The 27146-nt window shown below is 34.9% G+C and overlaps 1 protein-coding gene across 1 annotated transcript in view; it reads right to left on the reverse strand.

Annotated features, from left to right (window-relative positions):
* Positions 1 to 807: 807 nt before the first annotated feature.
* The window catches only part of THBS2 (thrombospondin 2), a 56799-nt gene continuing 30460 nt past the window's right edge, over positions 808 to 27146 (reverse strand). Inside the window, exons 14-22 of the mRNA XM_039356684.1 lie at positions 23758 to 23865; positions 22832 to 22991; positions 19674 to 19792; positions 17458 to 17692; positions 13131 to 13358; positions 10630 to 10901; positions 6384 to 6481; positions 4677 to 4816; positions 808 to 3396 (exon numbers count right to left, since the gene is read on the reverse strand). Coding sequence (XP_039212618.1) covers positions 3389 to 3396; positions 4677 to 4816; positions 6384 to 6481; positions 10630 to 10901; positions 13131 to 13358; positions 17458 to 17692; positions 19674 to 19792; positions 22832 to 22991; positions 23758 to 23865 — 1368 coding nt within the window. The 3' untranslated portion in view covers positions 808 to 3388. The remainder of the gene's footprint in view (positions 3397 to 4676; positions 4817 to 6383; positions 6482 to 10629; positions 10902 to 13130; positions 13359 to 17457; positions 17693 to 19673; positions 19793 to 22831; positions 22992 to 23757; positions 23866 to 27146) is intronic.

The raw sequence follows: 27146 nt of genomic DNA on the forward strand, positions 1-27146 counted from the left end.
GGCTGTAAAGCACTATGAAATGGTATATAAATCTAAGTGATATTACTATTGCTAAAAGGGGATAATCACCAAAACCAAGGTAAAGAATCTGCGAGTCAAATTTGTGACTATTGTGATAATATTCTAATCATGCATTCATTGGAAGGTAGATTATGAAATTTAGTAAAATAGACTCTAATATCTCTTGTGGTATAAATATTATACACTGATCATAAAAACTTTAAATAGGTATAAATCTTGGGTTCCTGCTGAATGCTGAACTTAGTTTTCTTCTTACAAGTCACTTTTCAAAGTAGTTAATACTGCCAGTACTTTGGTACTAAGGGATGGGGCTTGCTGGTTTGTTATGTGTGATGGCTTATCTTACCTACTTTGGTAAGAATTGTTGCAGTTTAGATACCTGCTTCTGATTGGCCTACCTGGCTTGGTTGGCTGTATTGTTTCCTCTTAGATTGTTGCTGGCTATTATCTGTAAAGAAACCAATGTATTTGCACTGGTCTTGACAAGAAACAGGTCTACTCTAACCCTTGTTTAAATAACATAAAAAGTAGAGGCAGCCCACTATGATAATCTCTACCCCAAATGCCATCAAAATGAGTATAAAATTACAAGAGATGACCTTGTTATATCAGCCATTCATCTAGCTTACATAAAATATGCAATGTTCCATTCCATTCCTAGCAATACAAATGGTATCAAACATTCAGTTTCAACAAAATGTGAATTCCAGAATATGGGCACTTGGGACCTTTGTCATTTTTATGACTTCAGAGTAAGCTATGCAAAAGTAAAGAGAACACTTTCAATGAAGCCTTTGTATAGTTTATTGTCTACTGTTAAATGTATATAAAAAAGAAAAATGAATAAATGAGGGACATTAAATGGTGAGATTCTGTCCGAGCAAACAATAAATAGTTATTTACAGTCTTCAGCAAAATGAAATGTAAGTCTTATTGATCTTCTCATGCACACAGACACACACACACACACAAACTCCCTTACTCACATACAAGCACACCACACACAAAGGAAAAGGAGACCATCATAAATAATTTACATGGCATAGGCAGTTATGATACAATCAAAATATTAACATCTTAGTCCCAGCACTGATGCCTTTTTTTATTTAAAAGATACAAAAATGTTATTACATTAATGAAATTTCCCTCAATAATTCTTCTCTGGGACTTAACAGCCATACTTTCAATGCATTAAAAATATGATTTGCAAAAGACATCCTCAACAAACCTCATTTAAAAAAACATGTAAATGTCTATTAATATGACAAAACAAAGAATGTGCAATAAAACCAGAAATGAAATGTGGCTTACTCTATCACATCCTTCAAGCAATTCAAGAGATGATCCTTGAACAGCCATTGGGTTAGGGCAACAACAGAGACACACACCCTTTCATCCCCCAGTGGCTGCTTTATACATTTTGATAGGAAAATGACAGGTTCACATCTACAAAATTGCTGCGACCAATCATGGCTGCAGGCAAACTTGTGGATGACCTGAATCTTACTGTTCTGTTGTTTGAAGGACTTCCTTTGTATGCCTTTGTCTGGATATGAAACTCCGAGTAATTCCCAGCCTGATCTAGCAAGGTTGGTTAGGGTTGATTAAGCCTGATCTTATAGGCTTTGGTGTGCAGAAATGAACAAGGACATTAAACATTTGAATTCTCACTTAGAATTCTCACTCACCTCCTGGAGGTGGCATCTACCAGCTATACATGTGATTGTCTAAGGTCCACACATTCACATGTCTACCAACACTCTTTTGGATAACATTATGGCATTCTGGATTGAGACAGAAGTGCTTATGTTTTTCCTATATTTAAACCTCATCCACGAATCAAACCATATGAATAAGTATATCTTCCAGAAAAAGCTTGTTCAGTTTAAAATACGTAACAAAAATTGATAAATATGAGAGTACTAAGACTATAGCTGAATAACTGGCTGTATCTGGTTAGACTAAAGGGGCCGATGGACTTTTAGTACAGTTTTCTTGAAACGATCTATACACAGCACACATACAATAAAAATTACAAGCATTGAGGACAACGGTAAATATTAAGGTTCCATTTTCAAGGTCTCAATGGTTCTTTGATTGTCTGACAGTTCAGAGCAGTTAAAAATTGTATATATGAGCAAGTACATCCATATTTTCTCATTATATCATTAAAAGCATTTGGTAGCCATCTTCCTTGAGACCTTTCATTGTTAATGGACTTTCCGGTGAGTTTTGAATTAACTTATTGGAGAATGTAGCTGTACACTACAATAATAAATAACATCACTATCCTCATATTTGGAACTATGTTACTAGATCTTGATAATGGTTGCATTTCTATCTTATCAGCATTTTGAAATCAAAGTGCTAGCATGTAGAAGAGGTGGGAAAGCGGTTTGTGAGATGTGGCCACAAACTATTTTCACAGGAGCTTCATGCACATAAGCAGTTAGCCTTGAAAACGTGCTTTCCTTCACGTAAATATAGGTATGTGATGGGCAATGCCTGTGTGATGTCACTGCATGCAATTCTTGCAAAGGCATATTTATCATTTAAAACTCAGTTGGAATATTAATGTAATTATGTTCTCCTCCTAAAATATTGGGCTTCAACTTCAACTTCAACTCATGAGAACTGTGTTAAAAATTCTGAAATAACCAACATTCTTATGAATTTGCTTTTGTATAAACTGTAATTTCTTCCATGGAACCCAGCTGAAATGTTAAATATTGATTAAAAAAGAGGACTTGCTTTAATGCAAAACTCCAGGCAGATTGCTGATCTAAAAAGATGATAGGAAATCATTAGCACTTGAACATCACTGTACCATCTTCTCTACTTAAATTTCCACAGCTTCTCTCTGGGCAAAGTTTGTAAAGGTTGTCGTTCTGCCACAGTATATTTTTGGGACTTTGTGACAGCAAAGTCCACCTCTCATCTGAACAAGTAACAAGGGTTTAAGTGGTGATCTTATCTCTAACCATTTCCTTCTGCTTGCTATGTTGTCTGCTCCTCCAAATCTTATTTCTGCCATATTTATATCTATATAATACATAATATAATTACACTTTTACATTTTATATGTAAACGTCATTTTAAAAAAAACCTAAAACAAAATAACAAATATTTATGCCATGTTTTCAAATCCACATGTCAATCTTTTTCTGCATCAGCAATGAGTTCAATGATCACATTTAATCCAAACTCCTTGGAGGCACTTAGGTGTAAGGTTGGAGAGATCCCTCCTGGCAACAGGGTTGTCAAGGAAAGGTAGAAAAAAATAAGAGATTTGAAGTATTAGGATGTATAGAGGTGTCTAGGTTGAACGGCATCTACAGTACATTGCTTTTCACACAGCTCCAATAATTCAGGCATCTGCATCAGAAACAAACCATCGGTTAGTACAATAGCCACATTTGGACTATAGTACAGGTAATCTATGGATTAAAGCTAAATTAACAGATATTAATCTCATTTAGTTCAATGGATCTAAAGTTCTACATAGATAATTGGAGTCTTATTAATTTTGTTGAGGGTACCCTAAAAAGTACAAAATTTGGGTCACAAATTTTAAACACTGTAGTTCAGAAATATGAGAAGTTTTGCAAACTTTTTTTGCCTCAGCATCTTCCAAAGGAGAGTTGGAGAACAAATAATCAGAATACAATAAAATATGCTGAATAAAAAAACAAATTACATCTCAAGTGCATCAATAGATTAATATTTATCATATCTGCATCCTGTCCAGGACACCTTGCGTAAATTTTCCTCTCAACAAACTTGTAATATAGATTAAGTTAATCTTGCCCAAGTCCTGTTAAATGTAAAAGCTTTGGGGAGATTTAAACAAGGTTTCCCAAATCTATTACTCTATATCTACGCCTATCTAATGTAATATCTTCCAGATTTGTTGGATTGCAATTTTCATAATTTTTAGGCAGGATGATCCTCAATATTATCAGTCTTGCAGTTTATATTTTTTGAAGCACTTTGCTGCAAGTGATTTAAAAACACATTTAACTTTAATTGACATCTGCACAATAATGTATCACATATCCTGATGTCTTCTGAAAAACAGGCAAAAGCTATTTACACTAGGAATAATTTTCCCCCTCTATCCCTAATCTGATGCATATATCTGATCTAATAGTATTTAGTACATGGGAATGTATGCTACAGTACCAGATATATATATATCTTAAGTATTTTATTCACAATTATATTCCATTGATTTTAATCCATGTAGCCTATTAACTCCTTAGAAGGTTTTGAATAGCAAAAGGCATCATTTCCTGCATGATTAGCAGTCAGTAGGAATTACAAGCAAAATCAGAATTAATGTTCAGTTGGAAAATTGACACAGAAATGCATAATCATTGTTGACCACAAATTAGGCAAACATGTCCCTGCAAAAGAGTCATGACAAATCTAGCAGTAAGGAATTCACATCAACTGCTTTACTGAACATGGAGGAGGGTCTCAAAATGTATGTTTGGAAACCAAATAATAAGCATGTATATAAGAAGCAGACAATTTGGCATTCTTCCTTTATATCTCCTCTTCATGCTATATATTTCCAGAAATTGTCTAAGGAAATTAAAAGGTTTGGAAACATATAATTATGATTGCAGTAATAATCTTAAGTTTCAATTTACCTTTACATTCATATTTGAGGTCAGAGAAGTATACCATCTCTTGTGAAAAGACAAAAAGACCTAATCGTCCCCCAGCAAAAGTTGTATCATAAATTGGTCCAGAATCTGCCATGATCTGTTTTCCTTCATAGACTACAACCCTGTAAGGGAAAAACATGGTCTAAGTGAGATGCAATCTTTGAGATGATAATTCATCTTTTTAGAAAGAATGTGCAAAATGTTTTGAATTGAAAACATCCCATTCAAAACAGGGCCATTTCAAACTTGGAAGACTTCTAGTATGGTCAGAATCTTTTTTAATAAGGTTGGGGACAATTCAACTTTTTCAGAAAAAGGTGTGAAATATAGAAGACAACAGTTTGAGCATGAAATATTTTGAAATCAGTATGCTTTGCATATCATGGCTATCTAGCAATTTTGTTTATTTAAATATATTATTTTTTCTTAGCCTTAATTACAATATCAGTTAAATTATATAAAGATATTGTATTTTATAGTAAAGAAACGTGTAGCAAGCATTAGACACATTGAATTAACAACTAATTCCAATTCATTAATTGATTTTAACAGAATGTAAGGATGAGAAATGTCTTTTTTGTTTTCATCTGGCAGATGTAATGAATGTGCACTATATAATTATATATCAGACCCTATACATGTGTGTGCAGCTTCTGCAAATGACTATTTAAAAAAATATGAATTACATATTCATAAAAATATAAATACTTAAACAACATTCAAGGACAGTGTCTGGACTGAAACTTTTTAAAACTGTGCCATAGATAGTGTCCATCTGTGTATAAAGGTGGGTCAGGACAGGATAAACCAAAATAATAATCCAATAGATTACACACATTTTTAACAGATTACTTTTTACTTTACAGCAGGAACAAGATTTGCAAAATTTGGGGGTGGGATGGGACACAAAGCCCAGAAATCATAGAGATAAACTAATTTACACAATAATCCAGGAGGTAAATTTATGTCATAATTTGCAAAGACTGAATTCTTTACATATCTGTAAAGGAATTCCCACATATCTTAAACAAATACATGGGACAATAATTCATGTGGCATAAATGGCATGAAAAATTGAACTGGTAGAGGAGGACATGGGCAAACAAAAAGGAGAAATGCAGTAACAATTCCCAAGGGAATTATTAGTAATAATAAGTAATATTACACTCATGGGAATATATCTACCATAATATAGAACTTCTTTACAATTATATTTTATTAAAACATTTTTTTCTGAATAAATGTTCTCCAGATGACCTGATTATTTTAAAAAGCTATTTAAAGTTGCCTTAGTTATATTCATTTTAATTTTAAGAAAAAGGAGCCATCTTTTCTTTCAATCCCTTTTTACTTTAATCATTTTTCTTTCCTTCTCACCTTCTAGCCAGAACCAGATTATTTCATAGTAAACCATAACTTTCTAAGAGCTGGAAGAAAGTTATTTCTTTTAAATAATGTAATAATATTTTGCCTTTGTTTATATATGCCATTCAGAATAAATTGAACATATCTGATGAGATGGAAAAGTGAGAAAACAAGAATTCAGAATCCCCCAAAGGCTTCAACTATAAAAAGAAACAGGCTGCCCTCAATGAAGTGATAGTTTTGGCATTTGCTTACAAAGGATTATAAAATGCTATTTATGATCAGATAGAAAAGGAATAGCATACTTCAGGAAAAATGTCATACTTTATTAATCCTGTCTTAGGTCTGTGGATCAAATGCCACCTGTAGGCAGTGTAATCTTTCCAGCCAATATTTTTGGGATCATGCCACAAGGTACGCACCTGTAACAAAGATAAAACACATAGGCATACACTGGGAGAAAAAAGCCTTATATATAGCATGCTATTGCTAACTGACTAACTTCTTATGGTATCTAAACTTTGATTAAGGAGTGAGGTACATCAGGAATAAGGAATTGCCCATGCATACATGAAATTGGCTTTTATCCACTCATTACACTCTACTCACGAGTAATACATTACAACTCATACCACCTCCCTTAAATACATGCAAGGATTTCATGTAGAAAGTCAAGTCCCCTCCTCTTTTATTCCAGAGTGCAGGATATAAAATGATTCATATAAATGATGGGAAACAGATTCCAACTGAATGATTGAAAATAAAAACTTTTGACTTCTGGTTTGCTGTCCTGGCTGCTGCGACCGCTGGAAGGCGAGCTCCATCTTCCGCGTTCGATTTTGCTGCACTGGGGAATCCTGTAAAGGGTCGATAGTTGCCCTGTAGGGGTGATGAGCAAGGAGGGGACCCCTGCTTGATTGCGGGAGGGTGGCAGCCCTTCTGCTCGATCTGGGGCAGCCCTCCAAACAGGCGGAGGAAAGACTGGCCATAGTAATATGGCCCATCACTAGGCTGCAGACAGCCGAAGTCAAACTTACCACCAAGCACTTTGAAAGCAACACGTATGAAACTGGGTGAGATCTGATCTTCTCTTTACCCTAAGTATTTTCTTTTCCTGTAAAAGCTGCACCAAGTATCTTTCCCCCTGTGAGGAGAGAGGGAAGGGAATTTCTATCCCACCCTCTAAGAATAATGGCAACTGACTACCCAGGGGAATTAAAGCACTAAAAGAACAACTTTAATCCAATTGGATTTATATGTTCCTGAAACTTGGGGACAAATTTTTTTCCTATTTTTATTGGAGACTTCTATTTACAAAAAAGAAATAAAATTGAAAAAAGGATTATAAAAACTTTGGATTTAAAAAACCTTAAACGGCATCGGTGACATCTTGTGGTGAATTTTGGTATTACAACTTGTTGTTTCCTAAAAGAGACTTGGCTCAAAGCCCAGACCTTAGATAAGACTCTTCTGACCTTGGCACTACCTGTGAGAAACTCAGCTGTAAAAGAACAGCTGGGTGGCATAACTGGCCTACTTGAACTGTGAATGTAAACCTTTATTGATTTTCAGAATTATATGTGGGGAATTGCCTTCCTATCTCTTTATTTGAGGAATATTGCTTACTATATGAGATGATGAAATATCTTGGACTACAAAATCTTGCTTGATAAACAACTTCTACTATAAAGACTATTTATAAACATGTGAAAGAGATGGATGAAGACCAGGAAAAGATCCTTTCCATGTTGAAAGCAATACATGAAACCATTCTTTCAACTTGTGATAAAATAAGACCTAACATAAAAGATCAAGATGCCAGCTTAGATACACAAACCCAAACTTTGACTACAACCAAAGAACTAACAACGCAGAAGATAACAGAAGAAGTGGAACAATCAAACATTAAGACAGAGGACTCAGTTGACCAACAAATACAGTTAATGGAAAATCCAGAAAAGGGAGTGACAACACTGAAAATGGAAAAGACGTTCTATATAAACCAGAAGAAATTTGAGAAAGAAGAACAGATTGAATGGAAGATAAACATATCGTGGTAATCATAGGGAATTGGAATAATAGAGAGACAACTTAGTGAATACAAATGGGCTAGTCCTTCCAAAAATAGCAATTAAATTGTCTCCTTTATTTCAAATAGCATATATAATAATAGAGGGAGATCTATTTGATGATCTAAAAGCACTGATATGGAAGGCTAGTTGGCAAAGGAAGAAAGCCAGAATAAGACTGAAGAAAATTGGGGTTTTGATTTATTAGAGGGGATTTCATATTATTAATTAGAGGGTTAAAGGGAGAAGTTGAGATAAGGGGAATTCTGGTCATTAGAATTAAAATATTTGGAAATTAGTTGAAAATAAGGATTTATCTGTTTAATACTTAAAAATTATATCTAAAAGAAAAAAAATATTATGAATATGTTTGATTTATTGATTAACCCAGGCAATTTATATAATGGTTTTGATTTATTAAAGGGGATATTGTATTATTAAGTAGATGATTTAATATGGTGGGAAATAGATAACTTTTAGGACAAGAAAAAGATTATATTCAAATAAATGAAATGTGTATTTTGGATATTAGATTCTGTTATGAATTGAGATAATGGAAATATTGGTTACCTAAAGCCCGAAAACTATAAATATCAAAGGTTAAATTGGAATATTGATGGGAAACCAAAATTGGGAAAAAATTAATAACAGGATATGGATTGTTTATGAAGATTGAATGTAAAAATAATTAAAATACGTATAAGCTAAAATTTATTAATAAATGTAATAATGATGTTTTTACTGAGTTGATATAATAAGAACTGTATTAGCTTAAATGTGAGACAGTAAATGTTAAGGGAAAAAGAGAGGAAATATTTGATGTTATAACTTGAGATTTGTACTGAAGGTTTTGTTATCGAACTATTGATTAACCCAGCCACACATTGCTTTTTAAATCCTTAAATGTAAAATTGGGAAATTAATAAAATATTATTAAAAAAAAGAAAGAAAACAAAAATTTTCACACTAAGATAGTTTGGTAGTAGAACCAGTCCTGCAGGAAGATAATGGGCATCCCTGAACTATATGTATTCAATTGGAAAATAGACAACCGTTAGCTAGGGATGCTTTAATTTGAATTCCTGACTCAATTGGAAGTTGCACTTGATGGTCTCAAGGGTCCTTTCCAACACTGTAAGTCTATAGACCTGTTATTCTATGTCTCTTGGAGTTTTTTTACCCTTCTGATACTATGACTTAGGCAGAGGTTGCTATGGCAGAAAAAGGATGACAGAAGGAGCTGATAGGAGGAGCTGTAGGAGGAGACTAGCATAGCAGACATATTCCATAGTACAGTGGTGGCGAACCCTCTCTGTGGGCACACGCGCCATTACCACAGTCCTAGGCCTTCAGCTGGGTTTTATAAAACCTTTTCACTTTAGGCTCCACCGCCATGTGCAAAAAAAAAAAAGGTTCAATCAATCAGTCAATTTCAACTTCTCGCGGAAAAAAAAAGATCTTGCAAAGTTGGAATTGATTGATTAAACTTTTTAGTCCCACCCAGTCTGCCCTTACCACCGCAGCCACGCCCACCCAATGGGCCATACCCACCAAATTGGCCACACCCAGCCAATGGGCCACACCCACCCAGCACCCAACAACGCATAAGTGGGTTTTGGGTTGCAGTTTGGGCACTCAGTCTCTAAAAGGTTCACCATCATGCCATAGTACTTAGTCCTGTGTAGAGCAATTGGCTGTGATTCACTGATACAAGGGGACTGAGTACTGAGTAACTGACTGTAATTGAGATAAAAATTAAACCTGGACCTAATTTGACTCTAGCAAACCAATTGGTTGGGCTATGCATATGTTCAAAAAGGATACTGATTTGTCAGAGCTTTAAGTTAAGCATCCCTTAGAAAGTGACATGGAGAAGTAACCCTCCATTTCTGCTCAGCAGAGAAGCCACACCAGTCAGACTGACAGCAAGGATTTTTGTACATTCTGTACATGTCAGTTTGCAAAACAGCTGCTCAAAGCAAAGAGAGCTCACTCAATGCTTTCTTAAAGAGAAACAATTCTCCTCCCTAAGCTGCCACCAATCTGCCCAAATCTAACATCTGGAGCCCTTAATAATGAAACCTAAGCAATAAATTATTATCATCCTGAACCAGATTGACAGTATTTTCAGCACTTTCTTGCTTAAACCTACATGAAAAGTTAGGCTTGACATGTGTGCTATACCCTGACTTTTCAGTGTATGTTTTTAAACCCTGAGGCCACTTATAATTAAAATAGACATGAGGCAGGTTAGAATGATCATAGATCATAAAGTAGGTTAAAATAATATAGTCAGCAACAGCTGCTGTAGAAGGGAAGGGAAAGTTCAATACATACCAGAATCTGTGACCCATTCTTAACATTTGTGCACTAATCACATGATTTGAACATGGGAGGGTTGTCTTACAATTCAACGGGGGCAGGGGAAGTATAAGTTTCCTTAATTTCATGGTAACTTTGGGCTGATAACATATTGGTGAGGGGACTTTTCAACTACTTACCTGCCCGGGCGTATTTCCTGTGTGCCAAAGAGCATTTCTCAAATGTTCACCAGTTCCGGTTGTAGAATTTACAACCTTAAGGGATACCCCTGAGTATCCATAAGCTCTGGTTGGCTTATCTTCCCAGTATGTCTGAGTCACTTGCTTCCACATTAAAACATAGAAGCGACTACTAGATTGGTAACCAAAGACAAATCCAGCATAATCATCATCTCGGTCTGTGTTGACATAGAATGTGCCACTGAAGTCAACAGAACTGAATTCATCATAGCCTGAAGAAGGATGGGAAAGAAATGCTGAGGTATTGTTTTAATTTCACTATCTATTGTCAAAACTATTTAGTGTGATACATTCATCTGTTTTAGAATTCAAGTAATATTATTTATTTATCAAATTAATATAGCCACCCATTTATCTATTGAAGGTGAGTCTGAGCGGTGCACAATATATTAAAAATATAAAAACATTGAATACAAATATAAAAAGCCATAGTAATGAATATATTAAACCCCCCCCAAAAAAACAATCAAAGTGAAGGGAGAATTTTAAAATGGCTCCCTCAATAATGGAGTCACCTAGCCATGTTTTTGGCTCCCTGGGAGCCTGTTTGGGCCTGTTTGTAGGGGCTTTCCAGAATATCAAAAGAAAGAAGCCAATCTAATTTTGGGGTGGGAAGATGTTCAAAAAAGCAAGCACCATGGCAGTGACAGCTACATCTTGTAGGCTGATGATACACGTTGCATGCCTGCTCTGCAAGATCTAATAAGGCAGATTGAAATGCAGCCCCTCAGATTATTAGTCTTCCATTTTAATATTTTGGTTCTTGGCTTTCCTCTTTCCTTATCCTTTCCCTTGATTTAATTATCATACTTGCTTTAGTGTGAAACATCTATAGATGTTTGAAGAAGGCAACAACATTCATATTTTGGCCTATGTACAACTGTCCTCAAAAATGGTCTAGAACAGTGGTGGTGAAACTATGGCACGGGTGCTAGAGGCGGCACTGAGAGCCCTCTCTGTGGGCACGTGCGCCATCACCCCAATCCTAGGCCTTCAGCTGGGTTTTATAAAACCTTTTCACTTTAGGCCTCTGCCACCGTGTACAAAAAAAAGGTTCAATCGATCAGTCAATTTCAACTTCTCGCGGGAAAAAAAATATCTTGCAAAGTTGGAATTGATTGATTGAACTTTTTAGTTCCACCCAGTCTGCTGTTACCACTGCAGCCATGTCCACTGAATGGGCCACACCCACCCAATGGGCCGTAACCACCCAATGGGCCACACCCACCCAATGGGCCACACCCACCCAGCACCCGACGATGCATAAGTGGGTTTTGGGTTACAGTTTGGGCACCCAGTTATTTGCCATCACTGGTCTAGAAGATGAAGCTGCTGCTGAAGGAAACAGAGTGGCTCATTGTGGCACTGAATAGGGCGCTGATTCTTAAATTCTGGCTGTCTGCAAGATACCAGGTCCTGTTGACATTGATATTAATCCATAAAGGCCCAAATTATTTAAATTATTACTGCCATAAATGACAATCCAGCCCATGGATTAAGATCAGCTGGGAGAATAGAATAGAATAGAATAGAATAGAATAGAATAGAATAGAATAGAATAGAATAGAATAGAATAGAATAGAATAGAATAGAAAGGGACCCTGGAGGTCTTGTAGTCAAGCCCCCTGCTCAAGCAGGAGAGCCTATACCATCTCAGACAAGTGACTGTCCAGTCTCTTCTTAAAAACCTCCAGTGATGGAACATCCACGATTTCTGAAAGCAAGCTGTTCCACTGGCTAATTGTCCTCACTATTAGGAACTTTCTCCTTAATTCCAAGTTGCTTCTCTCTTTGATCAATTTCCAACCATTGTTTCTTGTCTTTCCCTCTGGTGCTTTGGAGAATAATTTGACCCCCATCTTCTTTGTGGCAGCCTCTCAAATACTGGAATGCTATCACGTCACCCCTATTTCTTCTTTTCTTTAGACTAGCCAAACCCAAGTCCTGCAGCTGTTCTTCATATGTTTTAGTCTCCAGGCCTTGAATCATCTTAGTTGCTCTTTTTTGTAGTATGGTGACCAAAATTTGTTGCAGTATTCCAGTGTGGTCTCACTAGGGTTTTATAAATACTATTATAAATAGGGTTTTATAAATGCTATTTATTGTTCTATCAATTCACAACATGGCTACTAGAAATTGCACAATTCACTCTATAATCTTATATATGTCTATAGGGAGTTACTATAGTAATTATGAATCTCAGGTAAATAGCTACATGATATTAGCCTTAAATTCTTTACCATTTTAGTCCTGACTGAAAAAAATGAGATAATCTGGGATAGAATAATTTAATCTTTTATGGCGAACACAGAATACCAACGCATGGTCTCAAAATCTAAAAATGCCACAGGATACTTGGAGACCCTTATGAATAAATAACAGTTATGGACAACTATTATTATTCTGAATATAGTTCACTCAGAAGGGATTCTTATACTTACCAACAGCTATGCCAGGATCTGAATTAGCAGTCTGAACCAGTTCCTTGCCCTGATGGCGAATTACCCAGTTTGGATCAATCTGAGCTGTTCCTTTAGGATCCAGGGGTACCATTTGAAACTTTCTGAAATCTGTTTCACTAATGGCATCATTTTCAGGGCACGCATCAAAAATATCTGGGATATTATCATTGTCAAAATCATCTTTGCAGATGTCGCCTCGGCCATCCCCTGAATCATACAAATTTTTAAAAACACACATAACAATAACTTTTTTTTCTGTACGAGAAGTTGTGGATGTTTACATTATACATTAAATGCTAATTAGTACTGAATAATACAGTGCAACAATTCAACAGCTGTACTACTCCTAAAAATAAAAAAAATACTAGTGAACAATTACTATGTTAAAATAATATCAGAATCATCTTTACTCAATAAGTGCAGTGGCTCAAATGATTAGGACACTGGGTTAGAGGCTAGCAAGCCAGTTTTCAAATCCAAAGCTGCTGTGTGACAGGGTGAGCTCCTGTCATTCAATCCAGCTCCTTGATGGGGACATGAAAGGAGCCCCCATGGGCTTCCCCCACACACGGTGATGCCACCAGCTAATCCTTTCAATGTGGAAGTGCCTTAAATGGTGCCTCTGACATGCACAGGACAGGGAATGAAAGATGCTATAATATTTTAGGATTCAATTAAAATCCATATTCAGAAAATTATAGAATTAAGACAGATGTTGGAAATAATCTAATGCACAGTCCATTATGCAGGATTAACAATACAATACAGAGGTATTGCAAATTTAACAGATGACCATTCATAACTTACTAAAATACTTTTATTGAATGGAGGAGTACAATTAACTAGCATTAGAAAACAATTACCCAACAGGAGCACACTTTATGTGTTTTTGGTTAAAACTTTTTTTGCTATATCTTTTCCTTTCTAATAGATATTCTTGTATCTTATACACAGAGATGCACAACTCTTTTCTATATTGTGAAGCATCCCCTTCTTACATGAAATAGAATCACAAAGCCTTTTTGTTGCACTCATATAACCATCTAAGCCTTTTTTTTTTAAGAACCAAACCATTATTCCTAACTTGATAATTAAATTCTGGCTCTTTATATTTTTTTGCTATATTGTGATTGCTATATGCCAATCATCATTAACATACTAATACACATTAAAGATGAATTGCCAAATTTACACTTCAGGTGTTTTTGTACATTTATGAATTGTAAAGAAGGGGGAAATCATTGGTACACTTCTCTTCTCAAAGTAGTCATGTGAAAATTTTATAGGTTTACTGATCTACTGTAAACTCTAAGTAAGATTATCATGAGGCTGAAAATCTGAGAATAATTGCTATGCCACAACTACATATAAAGTAGAATATGAGCTGTTTGGGAGAGAGGGGGAAACGAATCCTTTATACCCTAAAAAATCCTGAGTACAACAGAATTTGATATTTAAAAATTGCTTTGGGGTTTTATTTTATTTTATCTCTGTGTCATCAAATGCCTTCAGCAATGTTTTGCCATGAGTACTTAAGACTATGGCCATGCATTTTTGCCCCATCTGTATTAAATGAGTGAAGAAGGCATTAGAGTAAATCATATAAAAATAGTTTTGACCATTCTTTCTTTCTTTATGAGGGAAACTTGTTTATTTCATAAAATAGCAGTGATAAGCTAAAAGTGAAATAGACATTCCTTGAACCTTTGGAATGTGACTATATTTAAATTGTGGTTGGTTAATGGGGCATTCAAGGCTAAACCACTCAAGAGAATAGAGTCTACCACCCCCAAATCACTTATACACCAAGATTGACTAATGGCATTATGGTAAATAGTTGAAAAGCTCGGTCTCATAATGGAATATTTATAATGGTTTGAGTTAGTTTTTGAGGTTAAAAAACAACAGGCATTAAAATAAAAGCCAAAATCCAGAACAAAAATGTCAACAAGTCTTCTGAGTTCCTGGATTAACTAACAGCTTATAAAATGTTCATCCATTCTACAAATCTATTATTATTAATGTGCACCTACAGGTAGTCTAACATTTTTTTCCAAATCTGTGCTAACTATGTCAGTGTCAACTCTGCAACGAACCTGGTGGCAGCCATTTTTTCATTTTGGGTTGTCACAAGAAGGGTAGGGGGGAGAAGGTATTTCTGGTAGTCTAAACATGAGCAACTCTTGTGGGAACCAAAGTCATTCCCATGCCGGAGGGATGGAGGAGGATCGTTAAAGTAGAAAAGCCTGCCAAGGGGTTCTATTGGACAACATGAATACAGGAGTGGGAACTGTTACATTGTATTACATTAATTCTTGGGGGGGGGGGTTAGATCTGGTTTCACTTTTGAATGTGCCAATATTATGTATCTAATAAACATGTTCCTTGAGGAACTTTCTTGCCTCAGAGCTCTGATTTATTTGGTCTTATTGATCAGAAACATGACAGTCAGATTTATATAGAGATTTCTTAACTCTCTCACTTCTGATGTTTCACCAATCATAAAACATGGAAAATCATGGGAGCTAGTTCTCTCTTTCTTTTCCTGGCTTATTCTCACACATTTTTTAGGAATTTACATAAATATTTATCAGTAGGAACTTGGCCATAGACTATCAAAAAAGCTTTTTAAAAAATACAGATAGCAAAATTTAAGGTTTTTCATAGTTCTCTTTATGAGAAAATGGCCTCACATTCCACTGACTGACTGCTGTCCAAGTTGAATTCCAAATACTGACCAACTGTATATCTGTTTATCTTAACACTTAAGAGGGTAAAGGTATGTCTCCAGTTTTATTCTCTCTGGTAGCTTCAAAGAAGTGACTTCTTTGTCCAAGTGAGGTTTTAATTATTTGGTTCATATGTTGCCTAATTTTTTGCAGCACTAATTGCTGCTGACAAGACTACTAATCCTTCAGATATTTAAAAATGCATCTCACCCAGTGGTGGGATTCAGCCAGTTCGCACCAGTTCAGCAGAACCGGTAGCTAATTTTTTGTTGCCCAGGCTCAGAATAGACTTCCAGAAGCGGCATCCACACAGGTTGTTCACATATTTGAATCCCACCACTGATCTCACCCATCAGTTTTTTGAGGCTAATTGAAAAACAGTTCCTCAAGTGGCAGAACAAACTTATTATTCTGTTTAATTTCTTGATAGAATCCTAACAGGAGGAACCTTGATAATCAAATATGAATGATACAGGTTACTCTGCAGGACAGCCTTGGACATAGAACAGTTAATCACCTACCAATTTGTATGACTGGAATCACAAAAATATGATAGATTAACACATGGATTTCTGTGTACTATAGCCAATGTTATGCAGTGATTAGGATAGGGGTCTCCAAACTTGGCAACTTGAAGATTTGTGCACATCAACTCCCAGAATTCCCCAACCAGCATGGAGCTGAAGTCCATAAGTCTTAAAGTTGCCAGATTTGGAGAACCCTGGATTAGAATAGTATTAAACAGTTCAAATTTCATACTCAGCTTCAATGGTTGGTAAATTTGAGCTGCCAGGGTAAAAATAAACATAAAAATATATTGTTTTATTCTGCCTTAGCCCAATTTGGGAACTGGCCACAATCAGAATTATCCAGTGGTGGGATTCAGCCAGTTCACACCACTTCGGCAGAACCGGTAGCTAGTTTTTTTGTTGCCCAGGTCCAGAATGGACTTCTGGAAGTGGCATCCACACAGACAACTGGTTGTTCACGTATTTGAATCCCACCACTGGAATTATCCTTCCAAAGTGAAGCATGACTCTTAGTCTCTTGTCTTTAGTTCAGACTTTTTGTCTCAAGATTCTGTTCTTTTCAGGTGGCAATTTTTGATTTTCTTTTTTATTTTTCTCAGGATAAGCAAAATATAAGATTCGCTATGCCCACAACCCCAATAGACTACAATTATAATCAAGCAACAATAAAGCAATAACTGCAACATTATTTTTTATTGCCACTCAGTAGATTTGACATTGTTAGCATTTTAAACTTCAGGGCATCTTTAGAAGGAGACCCCACATGAATTCTCCAAGCAGGTCAGTGGCAAAAATACTAAACAGATTCATTTCAAATATAACAAGCTCAACATTTAGTTAGCATTCTGAAATATAGATTTTTCCCCCTTCTTGGCTAGAGGAATCTGGGAATTATAGCACAACCCGTTTGGAGATCACTAGATTAAAGAAAGCCAGTGTCATGTATTATTCAGGTGCCCAAAATGGAGACTCTGTGTGAAAGATAGTAGAAGTGACTGTAGGTGTTTGCTTTTAAACAAATTCTGTTGCAGGAAAATATAATCTTACCATCAGAATCCTTCTGGTCAGGGTTGAATGTAAGTCGGCAATTATCTCTGTCATCTGGGATACCATCATTATCATCATCAGGATCACAGGCATCCCCTTTGCCATCCTTGTCATGATCAGCCTGGTTAGCATTGGCAATGTAAGGGCAGTTGTCTTTGTTATTCTGGTGGCCATCATCATCTATGTCTTCATTGTTGTCACATTGGTCACCAACCAGATCATTGTCCACATCAGTCTAAGGAGGAAAACGGATAAAAAGTTTGAAAGTGTTTGCAACAAAAATAAAAACTAAACTAAATCCATGGCATCACAGAGCTAAGATCCTCCTTTAAAACATCTATTTATGGCATGGAATACAGACAGGCAGTTAGGCAGACAGACATATCATGTATACATTCTCATTCGGAATGCATAAGATACCACCAGATCACAAGGCAGAGTATAACAATTTGAATTAGCTTTTCATTTATGTAGTGTGGGATGGATTGATATGAACCTTCCTCATTCAAATTCTTGTCCTCTGCAGAATTTGCACAATCATAAGATTCTTTGCTGAGAAAATAACATGGATGTGTTATAATCATTAGCAATAGTACTTAAACTTCATAGTGCTTTACAGCCCTTTCTACGTGGTTTACAGAATCCACATATTGTCCTCAACAATCTGAGTCCTCATTTTACCCACCTCAGAAGGATGGAAGGCTGAGTCAACCTTGAGTTGGTCAGGATCGAATTCCTGGCAGTGGGAATGTAGAGTTAGTCTGAAATACTGCATTCTAACCACTATGCCACCACGGCTCCTTGACACCATTAGGAGTCAAGCTGAACTAAGTCATTCCCTGTAATTGCCACTCTGTGCTAATTTTGTTAACGATGAACCTTTATTATATCTGCTATGATTGGGTAAACACTTGTCTTTGTTCCAGACTATCTACTCAAGCACTAGGAGCTGGAAAACATATGTTGGTAAAACTGGGAAAGACTTTGACCTCAGCCGTTCTGGATCTGGGCTTTGTTCCCTTTGCAAGATCTTACAAATGAGAGAAACTATGCTGCCTGCATGCTCCTGTGAAAAATCTCTCTTGTCTGGGCAATGTTCTTAAGATATGAAAGGATATTGCTCGGAATAATGTTCCCTTGAAAGAAAAAATACAGGAAGCCTGAGGCAATAACTTCATACAATTAGAAATTCCAGATCATAAGCTGAAATCAAAGGTAAATATATTGAGTTGGATCTTTGAAAACTTGAAAGCTGTTCTTTAATAATGCAAACATTCAGCTCATCTCTAACATACAGATTGTTGATTATATTTGTGTTTAATGTAGACATGTGGTCTGTTATTGAAAAGAATCATTTTAATTCTATATAAAATGAGCAATTTTCCTTTCTAAATAAAATCATGACTACGTAAAACATAGCACTGATGAGACAAGGTGATAAAGACCATTGTGATCTGTCACCTGTGTTACCAATTTTAAAATACCTGGTGAGATAATTTAAAAAACAACAACACATACTCACACATGGAGAAACACTACAGTTCATTCAAACACACAATTTATTTCACTGTGTGTGTGTGTGTGTGTGTGAGTGAGTGAGTGTGTGTGTGTATAATATATACATAGGGATATACATAGGGATATAGAAATACAAATAGAAATAGATGAGAGAGAGAGAGAGAGAGAGAGAGAGAGAGAGAGAGAGAGAGAGAGAGAGAGAGACAGAAAGAGAGAGACAGACAGATAGACAGACAGAGATTGATAGATTAGTGCAAGATCAGAAGATATGGAGAGACCTGGTCCCATGGAATCACCAAGAGTTGCACATGACTAAATGGATAACATCATCATCATACAGATATATAAACAAACTTGAATTTATGATTGTATCTTTATTGCCATAGAAATTAATCCCTAGTATGAAAATGGTGGGGTGAATTTTTTTATTACCAACAAAAGTTACCAATTCCTTTCAGGTTCTTATTTTTCCTATTTCTTGAAAGAATTTTCTCCATTATGTAGAAAAAGGGCAATTGGGGATATATAAGCATCTCTAAAACAACCAGCAATATTACCAGCAACTTGGTCAACAACCTTCAAATTTAGGTTTAGAAAAAGAACTATATTCAGTGCTAAAAAAATGAAAAAATATAATTCAAATTCCTAAAATCACGGCCATACCTTCCATTTGTATATTGAAGAAGTACATCATTTACCTGATCGGGATTGTGTACCAGGGGACAATTATCACAATGATCACCAACTCCATCTCCATCTGTATCTCTCTGGTCTGTGTTATAGACATATGGGCAGTTGTCACGATCATTGAAAACATCTGCCAGGATGAAAAAGCAATACAAATGAAGCCAGATGTTGAGATTCCAGTCAAAACAACAATTTTTTCAACAGTTAGGAATGGAGATTTTTTTCCCCATTTTACCCTTCCCAAGGTCTGAATGAAGTTAGGTCAAATGAGAGTGATTAGCCTGGGATTCTCCCATATGTTTCATGGCCCATTGGTCATTCTGGACTCAAGGCACGCATAATATATTGAATAGATCATGGTGCTGCATACGTAAATACAACTAAACCAAATAGTTCAGGCCAGATTCTATCTTAGATGGCATTTTGTTTTTCATAATAGCCTGCAAGATGAAGATGGAAGTCTACCACCCCTCCCCCCCCGAACTGGTTTTCTGTTACAATTGGTATTTGAAGGCATGTTCAAATGTAACAGTGAATCTTCCAGACTGAGAGACATCTACCGCATGCAGATATATATGGGGCAAGTGAAGAAATATGCACTGGGACATTGAATAAATAAAAGATCAGGAGTTTTTATCTTTTTAGTTAATAGCATCTTCCTATACCTCCAGTTTTAAACTTATTTGGCTAGTTGTCATCAACTCTCTTGTAATAGTAAAATCCACAGGTCAGTTTGGATTCTGAGCAAAACAGTTAAATATCTATTGCAGTCTCCTTTGCCTATTAAAGAAAATGTGTTTGCTTTGTCACGCTTTCCCTAAATTACATCCCCCATTCAAATATTTTTTACAAAATTATAGGTACCATCTATAGGATTGTGCTTTCTGGTTCCAAGCTGATCAAGTATCTTCAAGACATCACATCACTGAGTCATCTTTTAGGTTAGTTTTAAAATAGTCTATTTCTCCTATATATAATCTTTGCATGTTATACTACTTAAGAACACAGCCAAATAATTTTGTTCGAAAGACACCAATCAGTTCAAGGTACCAACTTTGAAAAGACTCTCTATGTTTTAAGAACAGCAAATCTTAGGTGAGGGTTCAGGTAGCACAGTGGTTCTCAATCTGTGGGTCGGGACCCCATTTGGGGTCGAACAACCATTTCATGGGGGTCGCCAAACAACGCAGTCTGCCATTTTTCCCCCTTTTCCTTAGCTGTGCTACTCCCTTTTATTCTATTGGCTTTTGAAAGCCAATAGAATAGACTCTCTTGAATAGAGTCTAATTCTATTGGCTTTCAAAAGCCAATAGGAATTGTCCAAGCTGTCTCTGCCCTGCTGAGCCCGCCAAAAGTCCCATTCTGCAAACAGTGCTGCACCAGTTGAGTAGTCCTCGACTTACGACCGGTTGAGTAGTCCTCAACTTACGACCGGTTGGGGGTCGCGGCATTAAAAAGATTGAGAACCACTGAGGTAGCATGTCATACATAGTATCTTTGCAAATTCTACCCTGCAGTTTTTTATGAAAACTAGATGTAAAACTGATTTGCATGATCTATATTAGTTTTTTTGTGAGGACCATCATTTGTAAACCCAGGAACCTGAACCAGAATGTGAACCTGAAGATAAATCCTTTTATGTACACAGTTCTATTTTTTATCAAACACATATTTTGTTTCAGCAGATAATTTATAAAAGACTCATTGTAAAACTATTGAGTCCGAAATCCTTTACTACGAATCAGATGAGCCCATTCTTGAATGTTAAAGTATTCCTGGAAAAGGTATTATCAGATATAATTCCAGAAAATAATGGACGTTGATAGATTTTCCTGTGTACTTCAATTATACTTTAATTTCTGTTTGTTTGTTTTTTCTTGCAACTTTGCCAGAACATCAACCAAAAAATAAGTTCAATCATTAATGTAAACCTTAAGCGACGGGAAGCTTTCGAATTTCTGCTAATATACATATCCAATATGTATGTAAAAAACATTCACTGAACCAAATCCAAGGCTTAACAGGTTATTTCCTCTGCTCCCTAACCTTGCCCAAACTGTAAACTGAGATTCAGCTGCCAAAAAATACTACAACAACATCCTTAGGACATTAATGTTTCAGGCTGCAAGTCATGCCAAAATGCATAAACCAAAGGCATTGAAAAAATATCAAAGCTATTTGGGTTGGTAGATTTTTCAAGGCTGGGCTACTGTTCAGGTTATATTTGTCAGTTTAATAATGTTAAATATTGCCATTGATTTTTCTCTCTCTTTCAGCCAAACATGTAATTTACGATTCTTATTATTCTAAGATCTAAAATAATTTCCTTTCTTTTCTCCAGGCATTTTGGCAAGCACTTCAGGTGAAGACATTTGATTTGACTGGCACATCAAATATGATTTTTCATGCAAGTGTATTCCACATAAATATTTAAATTCCTTTAATTTCTTGTGAACTGCCACATAATATTATTGGATGGCCTACAAAAACATATGAAATAACTAAAAATTCTTAGACCATAATTATACTTTCCTTCCTTATTAAGTTTATATATCAAGTGAGCGTGTTAATATTAGAAAATATCTCTTTATTTATAGCCTTTGTCCGTAAGGAGTTGTTTAACTTATCTATTTAACCTATTTTATTTCAGAGTACCTTGGAAAACATGATGAAGTGTCATCAAGTATTATAGAATTATTTGTCCAATAAATATCACCATAACCATAGTTAATGGGGATATTGTCAAAAGTGATTTCACCTCATCAATTCATGGAAAATTTTGATTGAAAATATAGCCTTCCATAGATGTATCTCCCTCCCATCCCCCAATGATAAAATCAATATAATAAATCATGGATTTATCATGATTTTGGTCAGTTCTGGCCCAAGCATTTATTGTTGCTGGCAATATTTGTCCTTTCCATTAGAAAAAGGATGGGAAAAAATCAAAAATATAAGAATGTTAGCATATGAACAATGAATAAAATAAATGTGAATATAATTCATTTCAGGATTGCAGTTATACATTGCACCTTGTCTTACAATCATAAATGGATGGGTAGAAGTACTTGAATTATAGGTGTTTCCAGAAAGATATCTTGATATGGAATGAGAGTTAATCTAGATTACTTTCTAGAAACAAAATGGAAGAGAATAAGTAGGAACATACCATCTCCATCAATATCTACTGCACATGCATCACCTTCGCCATTATGATTGGTGTCAATCTGAGCAGGATTATGCACATATGGACAGTTATCACAACGATCACCAACCTCATCCTTATCATAATCAAATTGCCGGGGATTAAAAAGAAGTGGACAATTGTCCTAAAAGAAGAAGTAAGATTTTAGAATAAGTATGGGTGTACATATCAAGTTTGGAAGGAATATTTCCACTCCAATTGTTTAAAAAAAAAACACCTCAGAAAAGTCTTTTCTAGGTGGCACCATCCTCCATGGAATTACAAATGGCTACTGGGATACAGGACTTCTCTTAAAGACCCCACTCCTTCCCATCCATGAAATAAGTTTTTCTTGAAAGATCTGACAATTTTGTTGCATATACCTGTTTGCTGACATATAATATAACTTTTACTCCTAGCTTTTAAGGATTTTCCATTTATAAACATTAGGAAGCATTCCTAGGGTTATGTCAGTCTGATGTATATGAAATTAAATGAATAATTAATTTGCAAGTGGACTCATTCTATGCTATATTTATGACAAGAATTGCATATATTATATTTCCTACATAAATACATTATCCTAGGTATCATTGTCCAATTGTCATTGTCCAGCCAGGGTTACTTGGATAGTGAGATAGATGTCATATAAATTTAACAAATAAATAAACAAATTCTTTTAATAGTCCCATATGGATGCTGTAATATGCATGAAATAATTAAAAATGGCACAAATTCATGGAGAATTAGGATACTTGTATTACATATGGAATATGTAAATCCATTAAAATAAAGAAAAAATTATCATACAAAACTAAGACACCTCAAAGAAACTGAATATTTATTGATAGTTTCCACATTTATTTCTTCTGAAAGGAAAAAATGATTTAATGTAGGAAATATGAGCTTACTTTATCATCCACTACACCATCATTGTCATCATCTTCATCACAAGCATCACCTTTCCCATCCTTATCAAAATCTTCTTGTCCAGAATTTGGCAGGAAAGGACAATTATCCTGTATAAACAAAGATCTTGGATCAGTATGTAGTTTAATTTCAGAGACAGATAATAATCCCAAGTTTTGGACAACAAAGACTTGGATGCTCAACCTGGAAGTTCTGAATGTATTTCTAAAGTCATAATGGATAAAGAGATATAAGTATTTATGTCTTTTTACGTAAAGAATTGGAAGATGAGATTAAATTAAAAGAGAAGCTTTTAATCTCAAATCCTTTAGATGAAAAGGTGAAAGGAGCTATAAAATTGTTAAAAACACAATTTAATATGTTGATGGCTAATCAAGCTGCAACTAATTTAATGTTTATGAAACAAAATACATTTTGTAATGCTAATAAACCAGGGAGATGGCTGGCTTATCAGTTAAGAAAGAAACGGAGACAGAGAATTATAGATAAAATAAATTATAATGGTAAATTGGTTTATCAGAAAGAACTGATTAAGAAATCTTTTTTAGATTATTATCAAAAATTATATAAGAGTACCAATGTACAAACTATAGATATAAATAATTATCTAAGTAAAGCTAATCTTCCTAAATTAACAGAAGATCAGAAAAAAGAGATTAATGGTTTAATTACCAATGAGGAAATTGTGACAGCTATTAAGCAATTAAAATTAGGCAAAGCGCCGGGTACGGATGGTTTGACATCTATTTATTATAAAACTTTAGTAGAAGAGATGACTCAACCTTTATGTGAGCTTTTTAATAATATATTACAGGGTTTAGAGATTCCTCCGTCATGGCGCAATGCTTTTATATCTTTGATTCCAAAAGAGGATCAAGATCTCACTTTGCCCAAGAATTATAGGCCTATATCTCTCTTAAATGTGGATTATAAAATTTTTGCAAAAATTATAGCTAATAGGTTTATGGGGGTCTTGCAGCAGCTTATACATAAGGACCAATTGGGTTTTATAACTGGAAGGTATATGAAAAATAATGTTAGACAAATTATTAACTTATTAGAATATTTAGATAAAAACAACCAAGTCTCTGCAGGGCTGATATTTTTGGATGCTGAAAAAGCCTTTGATCAATTGAACTGGCAGTTTATGTTATGTTTAATCAAGGAGATGAATTTTGGACAAAATATATTACAAGCTTTATCTAACATATATCAAAAACAGACTGCTCAACTTATTGTTAATGGGGGTTTGTCAGAGGTTTTTACAATAGAAAAAGGTACAAGACAGGGATGTCCATTATCTCCGTTATTATTTGTTTTAACATTGGAAATTTTGTTGATTAAAATTCGGGAGTCTCAAGAAATAAAAGGAACAGAGATTAATAAAAAAGAATATAAGTTAAGAGCTTTTGCAGATGACTTGGTTGTTACTTTGTCTCAACCTACTTACTCGGTAGTAAAATTATTACAGTTGATTCATCAATATGGGTGTGTTTCAGGTTTTAAAATTAATAATAATAAGACTAAAATATTACCCAAAAATATGACTAATTGCGATAAACAGACCTTGGTTAACTTAACAGACTTTGAAGTTGTTGATAAGGTAAAATATTTTGGGGTCATATTATCTGCTTCTAATGCAAAATTGTATAAAAACAATTATGAAAAGTTGTGGATTGGGGTACAGAAGGATTTAAAGAATTGGGATAACTTACAGTTATCTCTTATGGGTAGAATTGCAGTTATCAAAATGAATGTTCTACCAAAATTTCTTTTTTTGTTTCAAATGTTACCTATCTTAAAGAATGAACTTAATTTAAATGAATGGCAGAAAGGTATTAACAAATTTATTTGGGCAGGGAAAAAAACAAGGGTAAAACTTAAAATTATGCAAGATTTTCGTGAGAGAGGTGGACTCAAGGTACCAAATTTGAAACTATATTATGACGCTGTGGTCCTAACATTGATTAGTGATTGGATGAATTTAACAAATGTAGAAATACTCCATTTGGAGGGTTGGGATTTACTTTTTGGATGGCATGCCTATTTAATTTTTAATAAAAAAGTGGATCGGGTTTTTAAATCTCATATTATAAGGATTTCTTTGCTTAGGGTGTGGAGGAAATATTATAAAAGTGATTTTAAAATACCATTATGGGCTATACCTTGGCATGTGATAGAGGGGATAAAGAGAGGAGTTAAGATGGATACGGTTTCCTATATACAACTACTTAGATGGGATGGTCAAAATTGGCAGTTAAAATCTTTGGAAGATTTAGTACATGAAAACATTACTTATTCATGGTTTCAATATAGACAAATAGTGGATAGATGGAAGACGGACCGTAATATGGGTTGGCTTAGAGAAGATAAAAATCTTTTTAAACAAGTAAGGGATCAAAGACCAACTCATATTAAGAGGGTTTATGGGGTTTTAGTGGAAATGGATTCAGAATCTGAATTAATCAAAGATTGTATGATTAAATGGGAACAAAATATTGGTGAACCAATCCCATTGGATACTTGGGAACTTATCTGGGTGAGGAATGTTAAATTTACACAAGCGCAGAACTTAAGAGAGAATTTTTATAAAATGTTTTATAGATGGCACCTTGATCCACAAAAAATGTCTATTATGTACCCTGATCTACAGCCTAAATGTTGGAGATGTGGTTGTTTGGACGCTACTTATTATCATATTTGGTGGTCGTGTAAAAATATAAAAGCTTTTTGGATTAAGATATGGTGGAATATTCAAAGAATCTTTAGAAGGAGGGTTAAATTTACCCCACAATTATTTTTATTAGGTATTGTTACTGATTGTGATGCTAAGGAAGTTATATTGATGTTAAATTTGATTACAGCCGCAAGGCTGTTAGTAGGACAATATTGGAAGAAGGAATCTTTGCCTACTTTACAAGAGTGGTTTTATAAAGTTTCTTACTTGGCGGAAATGGCAAAGATTTCGGCTTTCTTAAAGGAGCAATCTCAAGAGAAATTTTTTGTTGTATGGGAAAAATGGATAAATTTTATACAATATAATTTGGATATGGAAAAATATCATTTAGTTTTTTCATAACTTGTATAGATAGTTTTTTCTTTTCTTTTCCTGTCTTTTGTTTTCTCTCTCTTTTTTCCTTTTATTTTTTTATCTTTCTTTCTTTTTCTTTTTCTTTCTCTCTCTCTTTCCTCTCTTTTTTCTTTCTTTTTTAAGTATTTTTCTTTTTAATGCTTATGTCACATATATCTTATTATTAATTATTTTATAAGTTGTAAAAATTTGTTTAGGTTTTTTAAAATTTTAAATAAGCCTATATTCAGTTCTGGGAAATTCGGGGAGGGGGGAGGGAGGGGTGGGTTTGGGAGGGAT

Source organism: Crotalus tigris, unplaced genomic scaffold (assembly GCF_016545835.1).
Source record: "Crotalus tigris isolate CLP2741 ecotype Arizona unplaced genomic scaffold, ASM1654583v1 scf7180000018827.215517, whole genome shotgun sequence".
In the NCBI taxonomy this organism is placed as follows: domain Eukaryota; kingdom Metazoa; phylum Chordata; class Lepidosauria; order Squamata; family Viperidae; genus Crotalus; species Crotalus tigris.